Here is a 13,476-nt window from a genome sequence, read left to right as displayed (position 1 = left end):
AGTGTTAGCATTAGTTTAAAATTGAATATTTTGTTACTACCTGTGAGTTCCTGTAATTGGCTTCCTGTTTTAATCTTGTTGTTTATTGTAAGTGTATAGCTGTTGGTTCTCCTTAACATAAATAAATAAATAAATATGTGACCCGCGGCTCCAATATTTATTATATTATCGCTTTAGGTAGACAATAAAAATGGAAATTTTAAACTAGTTTCAGTCTTTCAAACTTTATTAAATTTTTACTTAACTCGAGTAAAAATTTATTAACCATCAAAACTACAATATACAAATCATGCATAATTATTATCTGCTAACCCTCTCATTACCTTCAACCCGACGGCCGAGTTCATATTATATAGGCTGGCAATGAAAGTGTTACTGTGCTCACAAAATCAGACATAATCAAATAAAAACATTAATAATTATTCTACGTCAAAAAATATCTAGAATTCACTTAAACGCCTAAAAAAATAAGTTTTCTTAAAAAGCTCCTTAGTCTTAAAATTCGCAGTACAGTGTTATCCAGAATTAGAAAGAGCAGAATATTTGCGTATGATGTTTAATAAGAATAATGAGATATTGAAATGCTTTCAATTAATTAAATTTTAATTTCATGGATCTGCCCTTCGTCATTTACTTATAAATATAAGTAAAAAATAAAATGTAAGTATAAATTTGTACAAATATGCATAACTCAAACAACAGTACAAATTTCAACTCTATTTTTTTACTCTCTAATTCTAAATATCACTTTAGCTGTTGAGAGTGTTGGGTTTGCTTTTGGAAGGGGTTGAAGAAAAGTTACAGGTGAAAGTCATGTCGTCTGGGAACAAGTCAGACATTGACATAACTTCACCTTTGTTTGCAGGTTGGTTCAGAAACCCGCTGAAGTTTCCTGTCATTACATTCTCTTTCTCTTCTAACTTAGCCTCAGTGAAGCGAAATCCTTTAGATTTCTCTGCGTAAAATTGAGTATTGTCTGAGGATGTTTCGTCTTTGAACCCGCTGTCCACTCTCGCCCAGTGTACATTAGAGATCTCTTTCATTGCCGACGAATTAGTATTAGTAATAGTTAACTCTGAGGGTTTTATGGCACTTTCGTAGTAACTAGAAGCGTTCGTATAGAACGTGTTCTCGTTAATTCCACTATCGAGTTTCTTAAAGCTAGAGGACGCGTCCGTCGCGTTCTTAGTGACGTCCGTGGTGGTGTTATCGAACTTAGTAATATTTTCAGTCAAAAATTTGAGATCAATGTTGTTGAAGTCTATCTTCTTGTCCTCCATGCTGAGGGCGTTATCTGAGGTATCTAAGCTATTATCTAGGGACATATCCGTTGGAGTCATGATCAATGGTGCCCGAATTTTGCTAATTTCATGTCGCCTACTGCTTTCCGTTTTTCCTTTGACAGGCGTATTGTCCATAGTTTCCACGCAATACTTCTTGGTAGGCCTTTTAGTGTGGCTTTGTTCCTTGTGAGGTTCTTTCTCTAATTGGCTCACGCTGGCCTCTCCGACTAATGACCACGAATCGCGTCCGTCCGGTGATGGGGACGTTTCACAATCCGCTGAAAATAAATTCAGGTGTAATAAGCAGATGTTAAAAAGGATTCCTTCTTCTAAAAGTATAAATACAAAAACATGTCTTTAATCCAATTTGTATGTTCGGCAGCGTAATCTGATATTCTGTAAGATTACTAAGATTGGGAATATAAATAATAATATATACCTAAGTTAAGTTGCACGTTGCACCACATAATGAAAATGATTTAATACAGGCGGTTTTATCGCTAAAAAGCTATCTCTTCCAGACAACCAGAATATAATAACAATGTAAGCCCAGTGCAGAACTACGAAAATGTATCTCTTAAATCTCGTCTCCCATGTACTACATCTTTTGTTATAGCTGACAGTACAAGATACAAGTTATTTCCAAAGTAGTAAAAATTGATTGTTTAAAAAAATATGTTTCACAACAAAACCATGACAAGTAAGCGTACATACCTTGCGAATGGTTATGCAGCGAGCCGTCTACACTCATGTTCATGCTAAAGTCGAGCTTCTGCACCGACCGACTCCGATGCAAGCTCGACATGCTCAAACTCCGCTTGCCCGCGAACGAGAATGAATGTTTCCTCCGCGGCGGCGAATCCTTTCAAACCAAAATTAATATTGTTATTTGTGCAAAAAGCAAGAGGAAAAGTTTCAGTTTGTTTGCTGCCGTGTGAGTGCTGATTTAGCAAGCTAATTATTGTATAATTTAAACTTCATTGATCGTATTGCATTTACAACTTTTCAACTCAGAGAAGTCGGAGCCGAAAAAATAGAGATAATAAATACAGAATAAAAGAAGTTAAGTGGTATTAGACCTCGTTCTATACATATGATGGTGAAAAGTAAGAAGTGAGGCTCTCACTGAGCGTAGTGAATAAAATGTTATTTTACTATTCGCAAAATATGCGCTTGTTCGAGCTGCTCAACTAAAAAATCTATCTGTTGTTTTAATGGATTGAGTGTAACGCTTAACAAGAGTGTGCTGCGACAGCACACGCGAGATAGATTACTCGCCTTTTTCTAAATGTATTAATTAGACAGAGAAGGATAGATAATCTCGCCAGCGAGATGATATCACCGTGTACTTGTGATAAAGCTGCTGGAGTAAAATTTTTTAGTTAACTGACCTTTAACGAAGCGCTACGCTTTAAGCTGATGTTGTGCGTCGACTTGCAGTAACATTGGGCTTTTTTGCCGCTGTCAGGGTCCGAGTCGGAGGCGATGCAGTCTAGACATGTCGCCATGGCCTCCGATTCAGGCGAGGTGAAGTTGTTTTTCTGTAAAATACAAAAGCGATTATAATAAAATTTATGATAAACGATATCTGTAAAAACCACCGAAGATCATAAACGGATTGGTTCGCCAAAATGTAGGTACATCCAGATCTGGTGAATGCGGCAGTCACGTGCGATTCGGGAACAATTTGTGAAAATATCACCAACGCCTCGGTCACGAAACGCACGCTCGACGCTGCCGTCTGTCGCCGTACATTGGATTGTATGTTCCGTGGCCGAGAGGGAAGGGTGCAGGCTGTGGAGTGTGGACGCTCGAGTGGGGCTTGCAGCGGGGCGTTCATTTGACACAAATGCAAAAATACGCGAGCGTCCTCAGTGTACGCTGCTCAAATATCTTAGAACAAAGATAGATATAACTCCGTAATAGATGGATACAGTCTAAGGAAAAAACGTGCCTCGAAAATCACGAAAATTTGATTCTCGATCAGATGTCGCTACTACCTTTGGCCTACTCTCGTATAGAGGGCGTTGACGGTTTCGTTTGTTATTTAACAATTTTAACGCATATCAGTGAAAGAACATGGGTCAAAATAATAAAAATAATTAATGCAAATAAAAAAAATCATTTATCCATATTTAAATACATTTTATCGTATTTTTATAAATCTTCATTTTTAGTTGTGTGTCGATAGATGGCAGTGAATTTACTATGACAGTACCGATCTATAATATTATATCCTCTTTGTCTTAGAAGCTCGACGCCAGGCTGAACCCGCCGCTGGACGTTCGCCAGTGAGACCGTATACTAATTGCTACCGTGTAATGCGCGAGCGGTTCGCATTCGTCAAATTTGCACGAAATGAGATTGTTACCACAATGTTGCTGTTTTGGTGGGCTATTCAACTGATTAGATAACAATTAAGTCAATCACTCAAATTAGTATGGAAAACAAGTAAGGTGCATACAGGCACGTAGTAAATTTAATACATACCTCTTAATCACTAGAAGTGACTTTAGTGACCGGTGATATAGAGGCCGAAGCGAACGATGACGTAGATGGCTGTTGGCCGAGCCTCTTCCGTGGAGTGTTGAACTGTATAGGGCTCAGGCAATGATCTCCAAAATGTTATATGATTAATTACCTCTTCATCACTAGAAGTGACTTTAGTGACCGGTGATATAGAGGCCGAAGCGAATGATGACGTTGATGGCTTTTGGTCGAGCCTCTTCTGTGGGGTGTTGAACTGTATAGGGCTTAAACAGTGGTCTCCAAAGTCTACCACGTCGAGGATTTTGTTGCGTAGGTTGCAGTGCGATGGACTCTTTTTTAGGGGCGTACCGAATGTACGCTTCATACCCTTCTTAACGAAATCATTGTACTGAAAACGAAAAAATAAACAAATGTTAATGTTGTGTATGGGTTTTGACATTGACCCAAGCAATAATGTCATGTGGCTTGTGAAATAAGTTTCACTATAAATACGTATAATTTTATAAGGGTCGAAAACTGCGAGTTAAAGAGGATTCATATGATTAAATAAATAAGTATTAGTACATTCTTACATGCTTGGTTTTGCTGTGGGTACGTAGACCACAATATATATAATGTAACCTCAATCCCTTCTAATATTATAAATGTTCACGTATTAAACGACTGTAATAATTTTGTTGAAATTTGGTATGTAGATAATTTTAAATTCGGGGAAGGACGTAGGACAGTTGTTATCAAGGGAATCATCATTCTACGGCATTTCTACGCAGACGAAACCACAGGCAGAAGATAGTATAATATAAATGGACAACACAACAAACAGTAAGGTACAAATTTTGTAGGTATCTCTCAGATGTCCTTACACGTAAACAAAACATATCATTTCCCACACATATACCTAATTCTTCTTCTTCACGTGCCATCTCTGTCCAGGAGGTCGGCGACCATATGTCTATATGTCTCTATACGGTCAGTCATGCGAATTAGTCTATCTATGCTATGTAACACATTACTTATCACACAAAAATTTAAAAAATACCTTACCTTACCTACCGTACCTTATGGTATGACGGTAGGTAATTAAAGATGTTGATTTAAAACAGCAATTATATTATTTACGTAAAAGACTGAATTATGGCATACCTTGTCTGGTTGCTCTAAACGTTGTTATTATTGTTTTGATTTACACATTTTTAAATTCTTATATAAATCATATGACACACATTATTTTCTACCTAATAGCTTATTGTAACTATGTACTGTTTTTAATTTTATAATTTTGCACGTCAGCCTGTTAAAAATACTCTCATCGTTATCAGAAGAAGGTATGCATGCGATGTGACAACTTATATAAAATACCAAAAATTACAACAGGCGCATCTACGCCGCAAGCTAGAGCCTTGCACTATGCATCTCTGTTGTGGTTCGGCCTTAATAAAGAAAACTGAAGTGATGCCGATAACGACAACATTTCAACAGTTAAAAATACTCTTATACCGTTATCACCAGTGTCAGCTGTCACATCCATCTTATCTTATCCTATGGTTTTCGGGGGCCCTTGCGCAGTTACCCCCTAGGAAAGATCCGTCCGCTACTCGAGAGCTTTTCCCACCATCTCCATGTAAAAGTACTCTCACCGTTATCACCAGTGCCAGCTGTGACATCCATACTTCCATACTAATAATATAAATGCGAAAGTGTGCCTGTCTGTCTGTTACCTCTTCACGCTTAAACCGCTGAACCGATTTAGTTGAAATTTTGTATAGAGATAGTTTGAGCCTCAGCACTGACTATGCGGCGCCAGTGAGACAAATTAACTTCTCCCTCTAACACTAGCCATTTCACTCACCAAGTCAGGGCTGAACTTGACGGGGTTGTATGCCTTGAAGCTCGAAGGCGGCCTCGCGTCGTGATGTTCATCATCAGTTTGTTCCGAATCGCACTCGCTATGGTGCTCGTCGTCGCTATGCTCGAAGTACAACTTGCGGCGTAGCGAGCCGTTTGCAGTGATTTCGTACTCGCCGAACATGTCCTGGCCCTGTAATGTCGAGATGAGAACTGAGCAGGGACCGGCCCGCTATCCCTTATCCGGGTTTTATAAGGGTATTGCATAAGGCTCTTAACTCACCATACCCTTTGCCAGACGAAACCCTTCATTTTGCTTTTAAAAACCCTTATATTTGTGTACACACATTTGTGTAATCGGTATCCCAAATACCCTTACAAAACCCTTATCATCCGCTCACCAACACCTTACATATTGCTTATAAGGGTTAGCCTTATAAAGGGCTTCCCTTTTAGCATATAAGCGTGCTAATTTAAGTCGTCTACCTTGTTCATAAAGCACACATTACTTTGAATCCGAGCGATCGTCGGCGGCGACGGCGGCGTTCTTTGACTAGGCACGTATTTTCTTTCCTTTTCATACACTAGCGTAGATATATACTAATCCTGTCTCTTTCACGCAAAGGAAAACCTTTATAAAAAGCGCTTAAAGATAACGGTAACCCTTATTAAGGGCTAGCCTTATTTTTGGTTAGCTTTTCGATAAGGGTTAGTCAAAGGTAGGGGTATGAATGGGCTTGCAGATCAAAAGGGAAAGTCTTTCAATGTGTTAGCCGTGTTTAAGGGACGCCCATTGAAAAGGTTTTATCGCGGAAAGGGTTGTCCGGTCCCTGGAACTGAGCGACTATCCAAGACAATTTAGGCAATCGTTTAGGGAAAAACCAAAATGAAACTGTAACCACCGAAACTGTATTTTTGGTGATTGTAGCGCTGTAGGTACATTTTCCCATTTGGACATGATAAATGATAGTCAAAGTCCGACAGTCGTACTTCACTCGCGAAACGCTCCTAACAAAACGATAAGTGAGTGTGACGTCAAGGTCACTGAGAGCCCATTTTGAAGCATGGACAAAACAAGTAAATTGCGTTTTTGTCGGTGAAATATTGCGTTTATGTATATACATAGTTGCATTACAATCCTTTTTGGATAAAATGTTTTTCCTTTTTGGAAGTTAAAAAAAACTTAAATTTTGAAACTTTCAGGTCCTGTAGTTTGGTATCATTTCCATATATTATTTTAATATCCACACTATTGTGATAAATTGCTCATTTGCTACCTATTTTACTAGATTTTGTTATAAAATCAACATGTGTCATCACTATTCAATTTAGAAAAAACTCTGTCAAGCACGCACGCTTAAGTGTAAGGCCCGAGTGGACGCTCATAGCCGAGCGTTCGGCGGGGCGTGCAGCATGGCGTCGGGCTCACAAGTGATTTGAGCAGCGTGCGCAGAGGCCGCTCTTATACGTTTGCATTTGTTTAACATGCACACGGCCGCCCCGCCCCGCTGCACGCCCAACTCGAGCGTCCACTCAGGCCTTAAGGCTGGCGTCCACTAGACTCGCCGAGGCGAATCGAATCGAATCGCAATAATTCGCCTTCTATACATTTACTATGAAACTGCGTCTATTGACGAAGAGCCGCGTCACGTCGAATCGAATTTACCATTCATAGTAAATGTATAGAAGGCCAATTATTGCGATTCGATTCGATTCGCCTCGGCGAGTCTAGTGGACGCCAGCCTTTACACGGTCACACGAACCTAGCCGCCGCTTGGCGGAAACATTTATGTAACGTTTTTCTTCTGGGACTAGTTTTCGTTACTAAAAAATGTTATACAAATTAATAGAGTGAGTAAAAGTTTTGTATGAGTACTCTGATTTCTTTTTATTAAAATTTCGTCTCTCCAAAGTCCATGTGAAATTTAATTTTATTTCAGGATATCGTTTTTAAAATGAGAGCTTAACTGCCACAGCGCCGGTTAGGTTCGTGTTACTCTTAAGAGAACTTAGTAAATTCTAAACTGAAATAGATGTCATAAATTAAAGAAAAAGTGACGAAGTCCTCCAGTGGTGAAGGCCGGATTCGAACCGGCGTCTTTAGCAATCCGGGCTAACGCCTTGTACCCCGCCACGGCGGAAGCGGTCCCAATTTCTCTACTATATGCCATCTTACTAAGACTAGGAGTCTTTGACCACAAAAAAATATTTAATAAAATAATTTGATTTGTTCCCAAAGTTGAGAACTTAGTAAAGTTCAAAATTTTAGTGGTGTAATATTTTATTACCTGATCGAATGTGAAGTATGGAGCTAACATTTTCTCTAACTCTGGGGGTAGTTCTGGAGATAAACTGAGGGTGGTCTGAACTGAAACTGGTAAAGCAAGTGATGGCTTTTTCATTGCAGTAAACATGATTAATCATTGCATTGCTGAGAACAGGGTGCGTAGCCAACGTGCCAATCGTTAACGCTCCGTAGCGAACGAAACGCAACTGTCACTGTCGCACTAATATGGAAGAATGACTACGCTACGCTACGGAGCGTTAACGATTCGCACGTTGGCTAAGCACGCAGGCCTTCCTTCAGTTCCTTCCATGAATGAACATGGCTGTACATAGAATATATTCTCTTTTCTCACAGTATTAGCTTATTATTATATCTACATATATGTTCGGATACATACTAAGAAAACCTCAAGGGTCACTAAAATAATGTAAGAGACAGGCTTTAATTAGATGGTAGCCACCCGTGATTTTTGAATTTCGATCGCTAGATTTCGAGCGATAGAAATTGGGAATCTAGTGGTATTGAGCACTCGTTTTCAAATTCTATTAGTAGAATTTTAATATTGAACGAAAAACACGAAATCGAGCGGTGAACACTCAAAAATCGGCCCCCAGGACTGTTTGACTAGCCCATTCTAAAAACCAGCCAAGTGCGAGTCGGACTCGCGCACGAGGGGTTCCGTACTATTACGCAAAAAACGGCAAGAGAATCACGTTTTTTTGTTGTATGGAAGCTCCTCCTTAAAAAATTTTTTTCTATTTTTAGTATTTGTTATAACAGAAATATATATATATAATACATCATCTATGAAAATTTCAAATGTAGCTATCACGGTTCATGAGATACAGCCTGGTGACAGATACACGAACAGACAGACAGACGGACACAGTTGAAATTTTCACAGATGATGTATTTCTGATGCCGCTATAACAACAAATACTAAAAACATAATAAAACAAATATATACGAGGGGCGTTCAATAAATTCTCGGTATGTGAATGAAAACAAACAAATACGATAAGTTTAATATTTTTATTTTTCAATATACTCCCCCCCTATGTTGATACACTTAAAAAGATCGGTCTATTATTTTTTTTAATCCCTCATAAAAATAATTTTTATCTTTGGTGTCAAAATGCTCCTCCACTGCCGCCTTCAACGCTTCATCGTCAGAAAATCGATTTCCACGCAGATCCTTTTTAAGATTGGGGAACAAAAAGAAGTCACTGGGGGCTAAGTCCGGACTATACGGTGGGTGAGTAATAGTTTCAAACCCAGATTCAAGAATAGCCGCCTTGGCAATATGAGCAGTATGCACAGGGGCGTTGTCATGCAGAAGCAGAACACCTTTGGTTAATTTTCCTCGCCTCTTGTCTTTGATTGCACCCCTTAATTGACTTAGAATATTAGCGTAGTACTGTCCTGTGATATTTACACTCTTTTGTTTGTAATCGATCAGTAATATTCCTTCACAATCCCAAAATGCTGTGGCCATGACCTTGCCAGCTGAAGGGATGACCTTGAACTACTTGGGATGAGCTGTACCCTTAACGTGCCACTGCATGGACTCCTGTTTACTTTCTGGGTCATAATAATGAACCCAGGTTTCATCTCCAGTAACTATCTTTTGCAGCACCTCATCAGGATTTTCACTGCACAGGTCAATAAAATCGGAACAACAAGCTACTCGCATATCTTTTTGAACCGGTGTCAGCATTCGCGGAACCCATCTCGCACTTACTTTTGACATATTAAGATGGTAATGGATAATATCATGTATGGTACCAACAGAAAGACCGGTTATTTGAGCTATTGATTTTACCTTCACTCGGCCGTCTTCCAATATAAGTTTTTCGACTTTGATAATATTTTCTTGTGAAGTAGCTACTACAGGCCGGCCTGGTCTAGGATCATCTTCAATACTCTCTCTCCCACGTTTAAATTCACTTGACCACTTTTGAATGGCAGATAAAGAAGGAGCAGACTCACGGTAAACACAATCCATTTCTTCTTTTATAGTTTTTTGATTTTTACCCTGATTGGTCAAGAATTTTATTACGGCTCGATGCTCTAATTTAATTAACATTGTTAAATCGCTCATGGTGCTCACGTTTGTTCGGCAATTGCAGAAAAACAAGAACATATCGGTTTGAATTTTACTTATTTTTTTTAAGTCTATGAATGACTCTTAGTGGCCAGTAACAAAAGAAATACTCAAAAAGGTTGTAAGATATCAATATCGAGAATTTATTGAACGCCCCTCGTAAGTGGGGCTCCCGTACAACATGATTTTTTTTGCCGTTTCTTGCGTAATGGTACGGAACCCTTCGTTTGCAAGTAAGACACACTTGGCCGGTTTTTAGTTCTCTCATAATGGACTCATTTGTTCTCATTGTGGTCCATGGGATTCTTAGCATCTTTTTCCAACACCACATCTCAAAAGCATCGATTTTGCTCTTGTGCAAGCTTTTGATGCACCAGGTTTCTGCACCGTACATTAAGATGGAGACTACCAGTGCCCAAGACTTTCATACTCCCTTCTTAAAGTATAAACAGCTTCCTAGCCCTGTGCCTACTTGCCTAGTCAGTTATGTCCAGAAAATGTTGTGCAAAGCAGGAGGTCCCGGGTTTGAATCCAGTAAGGGCATTTATGTATGTATGTATGTATAAACTCTTTATTGTACAAAGACATAGAACACAAATATGGCACAGAAATAGCAGTTATTTGTGTGTTTATCATATTTCTTCCTGAGTTATGTATGTATTTATCAATATCAGTAGGTATATCATCGCCTAGTACCCATAGTACAAGCTTTGCTTAGTTTGGGGCTAGGTTGATCTGTGCAAGATTGTCCCCAAATATTTTTTATTTTATTTTAAAGTGGAATAATGACCTACTTACCATCTTTCATAACGACAGTGCTGACTTTGACTCTTTCAATCTTCTCACTTTCAGCAGAAGCCTGGAAAGGTTTCTTTTTTGAGGACTCCATTGGACTTGGTATTACCATTTCTTGTGAAAAGAATCTGAAAATGGAATTAAAGAAAAGTCATATTTCATGAATTCGGATAAAAAAAATTCTGGCTGAACCACTGGGATCTTTTTAACAAAACTTGGCACAATTGTACTACTAGCTAGATGTAACTATAGAAAAAAAAACTCTGCTCTTAATCATAAAAGGGCATTTTTAGGGATCCGTACCCAGAGGGTAAAAACGGGACTCTATTACTAAGACTCCGCTGTCCTTCTGTCTGTCACCAGGCTGTATCTCATGAACCATGATAGCTAGACAGTTAAAACTTTCACAGATGATGTATTTCTGTTGCCGCTATAACAACAAATACTAAAAAGTATGGAACCCTCGGTGCGCGAGTCTGACTCCACTTGGCCGGTTATTTCTTCCCTTATCCTGCTACGGCCTTTGAATAGAATACAGTGGCAATCAGTGTTACCAAAAAATTATGTTCTTATTCCTTTCTTCAAGGCTAGTAAGTAGGAAAACATATCTAAACTAGGCTAGCTTTGTCGTGGCTGTTATTAAAGGATTCAGAGTAACCAACTTTAGGGCTTTTTATTATTATTATTATTTAAGCTTTGTTTGTTCTACAGTCAAGTTTTTTTCTTGTTTTTGTGTTTTTACTTTGGCTTTGTTTTGGGGCTGACTGCAGATCCCAACTGCTGGGTAAAAGCCTCCTCACTTTTTCTCCACTCATCCCTGTCTTGGGCTTTTTGGAGCCAGTCTTTTCCTGCGACGAAGGAGATGTCGTCTATCCATTTCTTTTTGGGCCTTCCTGAGCGCCTCCGTCCTACAGGTCCAGTCCACTTTGTTGCTTCCAGTGTCCATATTTTGTCCCGATATCTGGATACATGACCTGCCCATTGCCATTTTAGATGAAGAGTTTGTTGAAGAGCGTCTGTAAGTTTGGTCTTTAGGGCTTTAGGTATAGTTAAATTGATTTTTTAATTTGATGCTACAGTGGAATCCATTTATTATGATCCCGCTTATACTGACCAATCGCTTACTATGACATAATTACTGTGCGAAGTTTGGTTTCCATATAAAACTGTGACAAATTCGGATAAGATGACTTCACTTATACAGACAAATCGTTTACTATGTGACCAATAAATCGTATTTTCATGAAATTGTGTCCAGTTATACTGACACATTCGCAGGTTTTCATGGCCGTCCCCACGTCTTTTCCTGCGAGGACATTTGGTGCGTGCGTGGCGTTTAAGTTATTTTAGTTTTGATTCTCGGTGACAAATTGATAATTGGTACAAGGTTAATAAAAGAAAGGAATTTGATAATTGATTTGGAAAAATTAACTAAAATAAGAAGTTAATCAACTATGTATGCTTCCGCTTAGTATGACGTATTTGTCACTTCCCTTTGATGTCATTATATTATGCGGATTCTACTGTATTAAGCTTAAAATTCACTGTCATGGGTGGGACTTGAATCCAGTGGTTGTGGGTTCAAGTCGCACCCAAGACAGTGAAGTTTTTACTCTTAATTTGTTTGGTATAATTCTCCCTGCCTGTTTTCAGTGACAATATTTGACCTAAGCCCTAGAACACAAACATAAATCTCATGTAGTTACTTCTCTGGAAGGTGATTTTTTTTTATGAGCCTAATTTAGTGTCCCACTGCTGGGCAAAGGCCTTGTTTCTTCCACTCGACTGTTGTTTGTATTTTACCACCAATAAATAGGGTAGAATGTGTTGAAGTCGTCCCCACACTAAATATTATTTTCATAAAATGAAATTAAATTGAAAAATCTACATTTATCAATTTTGTTCACACCTAATTCTTAAGACGAATTTAAACACCAAAGACCATGCAATACATTACTCACATTTCTGTAGCCTCCTCAGCTACTTGATCTAAATTGGGGTCTGGTGAAGGCTCGAACTGACTGCTGCATGCCACGATGTCCGTCGGCTGTAACATACAAGCCTGGTCTATGTCCCAACGGAACGATCCCCGCCGGTCCTTCTTGTAAATTTTGCACATCGAAGGACTGTAAAAAATATTTCAAACCATTCCTGACTATTTACCATAACGATGTCTGCTGCTAGCGAACATGCAGCATATAAAATAAGCAAAAGTAAAACGTTAACTACGCAGTTTACAGTGAAGTTTTTTTATAACATTACTGGAATTTTACCCACCTGCATATTGGCTTGTGTAATTTATCGATCAGCACTTTATCAAAGGGATTTCGCACTTTTTTATAAGTTGGCGGAGTAGATACCGAATTATTTGGTGGGCTAACATTTTTGCCGTTCATTTCGAAATTAACGTTACTTTTGGTTTTGGCATGAGCACAATGACCCCAACGAGGCAGCGAGCCAACAACGACATGTCAACCAAAAGAACCACAGATTGTAGCTGGTGCTCTCAGCTCAATACCGTCGAGATACCATCCGTTGCGTAGCCCGACGAAAGCGCCACCTATCAACAACTTATTTGATGATGTTTGGGTTGCACTTGTTGTCTGTAAGTTTTAACAGCCAACATGATGCTTGTCTATATACGTTTCTATTATGCAGCTAAGGTATTTTTG

The 13,476-nt window shown here is 38.9% G+C and overlaps 1 protein-coding gene across 1 annotated transcript; it reads right to left on the bottom strand.

Moving 5' to 3' along the window:
• Window positions 1-214: 214 nt before the first annotated feature.
• LOC134743084 (uncharacterized) lies at window positions 215-13,266 on the bottom strand. The gene is made up of 9 exons (XM_063676395.1): window positions 13,082-13,266; window positions 12,766-12,930; window positions 10,808-10,932; window positions 7,907-7,992; window positions 5,623-5,811; window positions 3,925-4,161; window positions 2,675-2,824; window positions 1,998-2,145; window positions 215-1,561 (listed from the first exon to the last, which is right to left on the bottom strand). The coding sequence occupies exons 1-9, from the start codon at window positions 13,198-13,200 to the stop codon at window positions 750-752; spliced, it is 2,031 nt and encodes a 676-aa protein (XP_063532465.1). The 5' UTR covers window positions 13,201-13,266; the 3' UTR covers window positions 215-749.
• Window positions 13,267-13,476: the final 210 nt, after the last annotated feature.

Source organism: Cydia strobilella, chromosome 7, assembly GCF_947568885.1.
Source record: "Cydia strobilella chromosome 7, ilCydStro3.1, whole genome shotgun sequence".
NCBI lineage: Eukaryota > Metazoa > Arthropoda > Insecta > Lepidoptera > Tortricidae > Cydia > Cydia strobilella.
The sequence above is the reverse complement of the archived record's forward strand: the minus strand, read 5'-3'. Positions and strand labels throughout refer to the sequence as shown.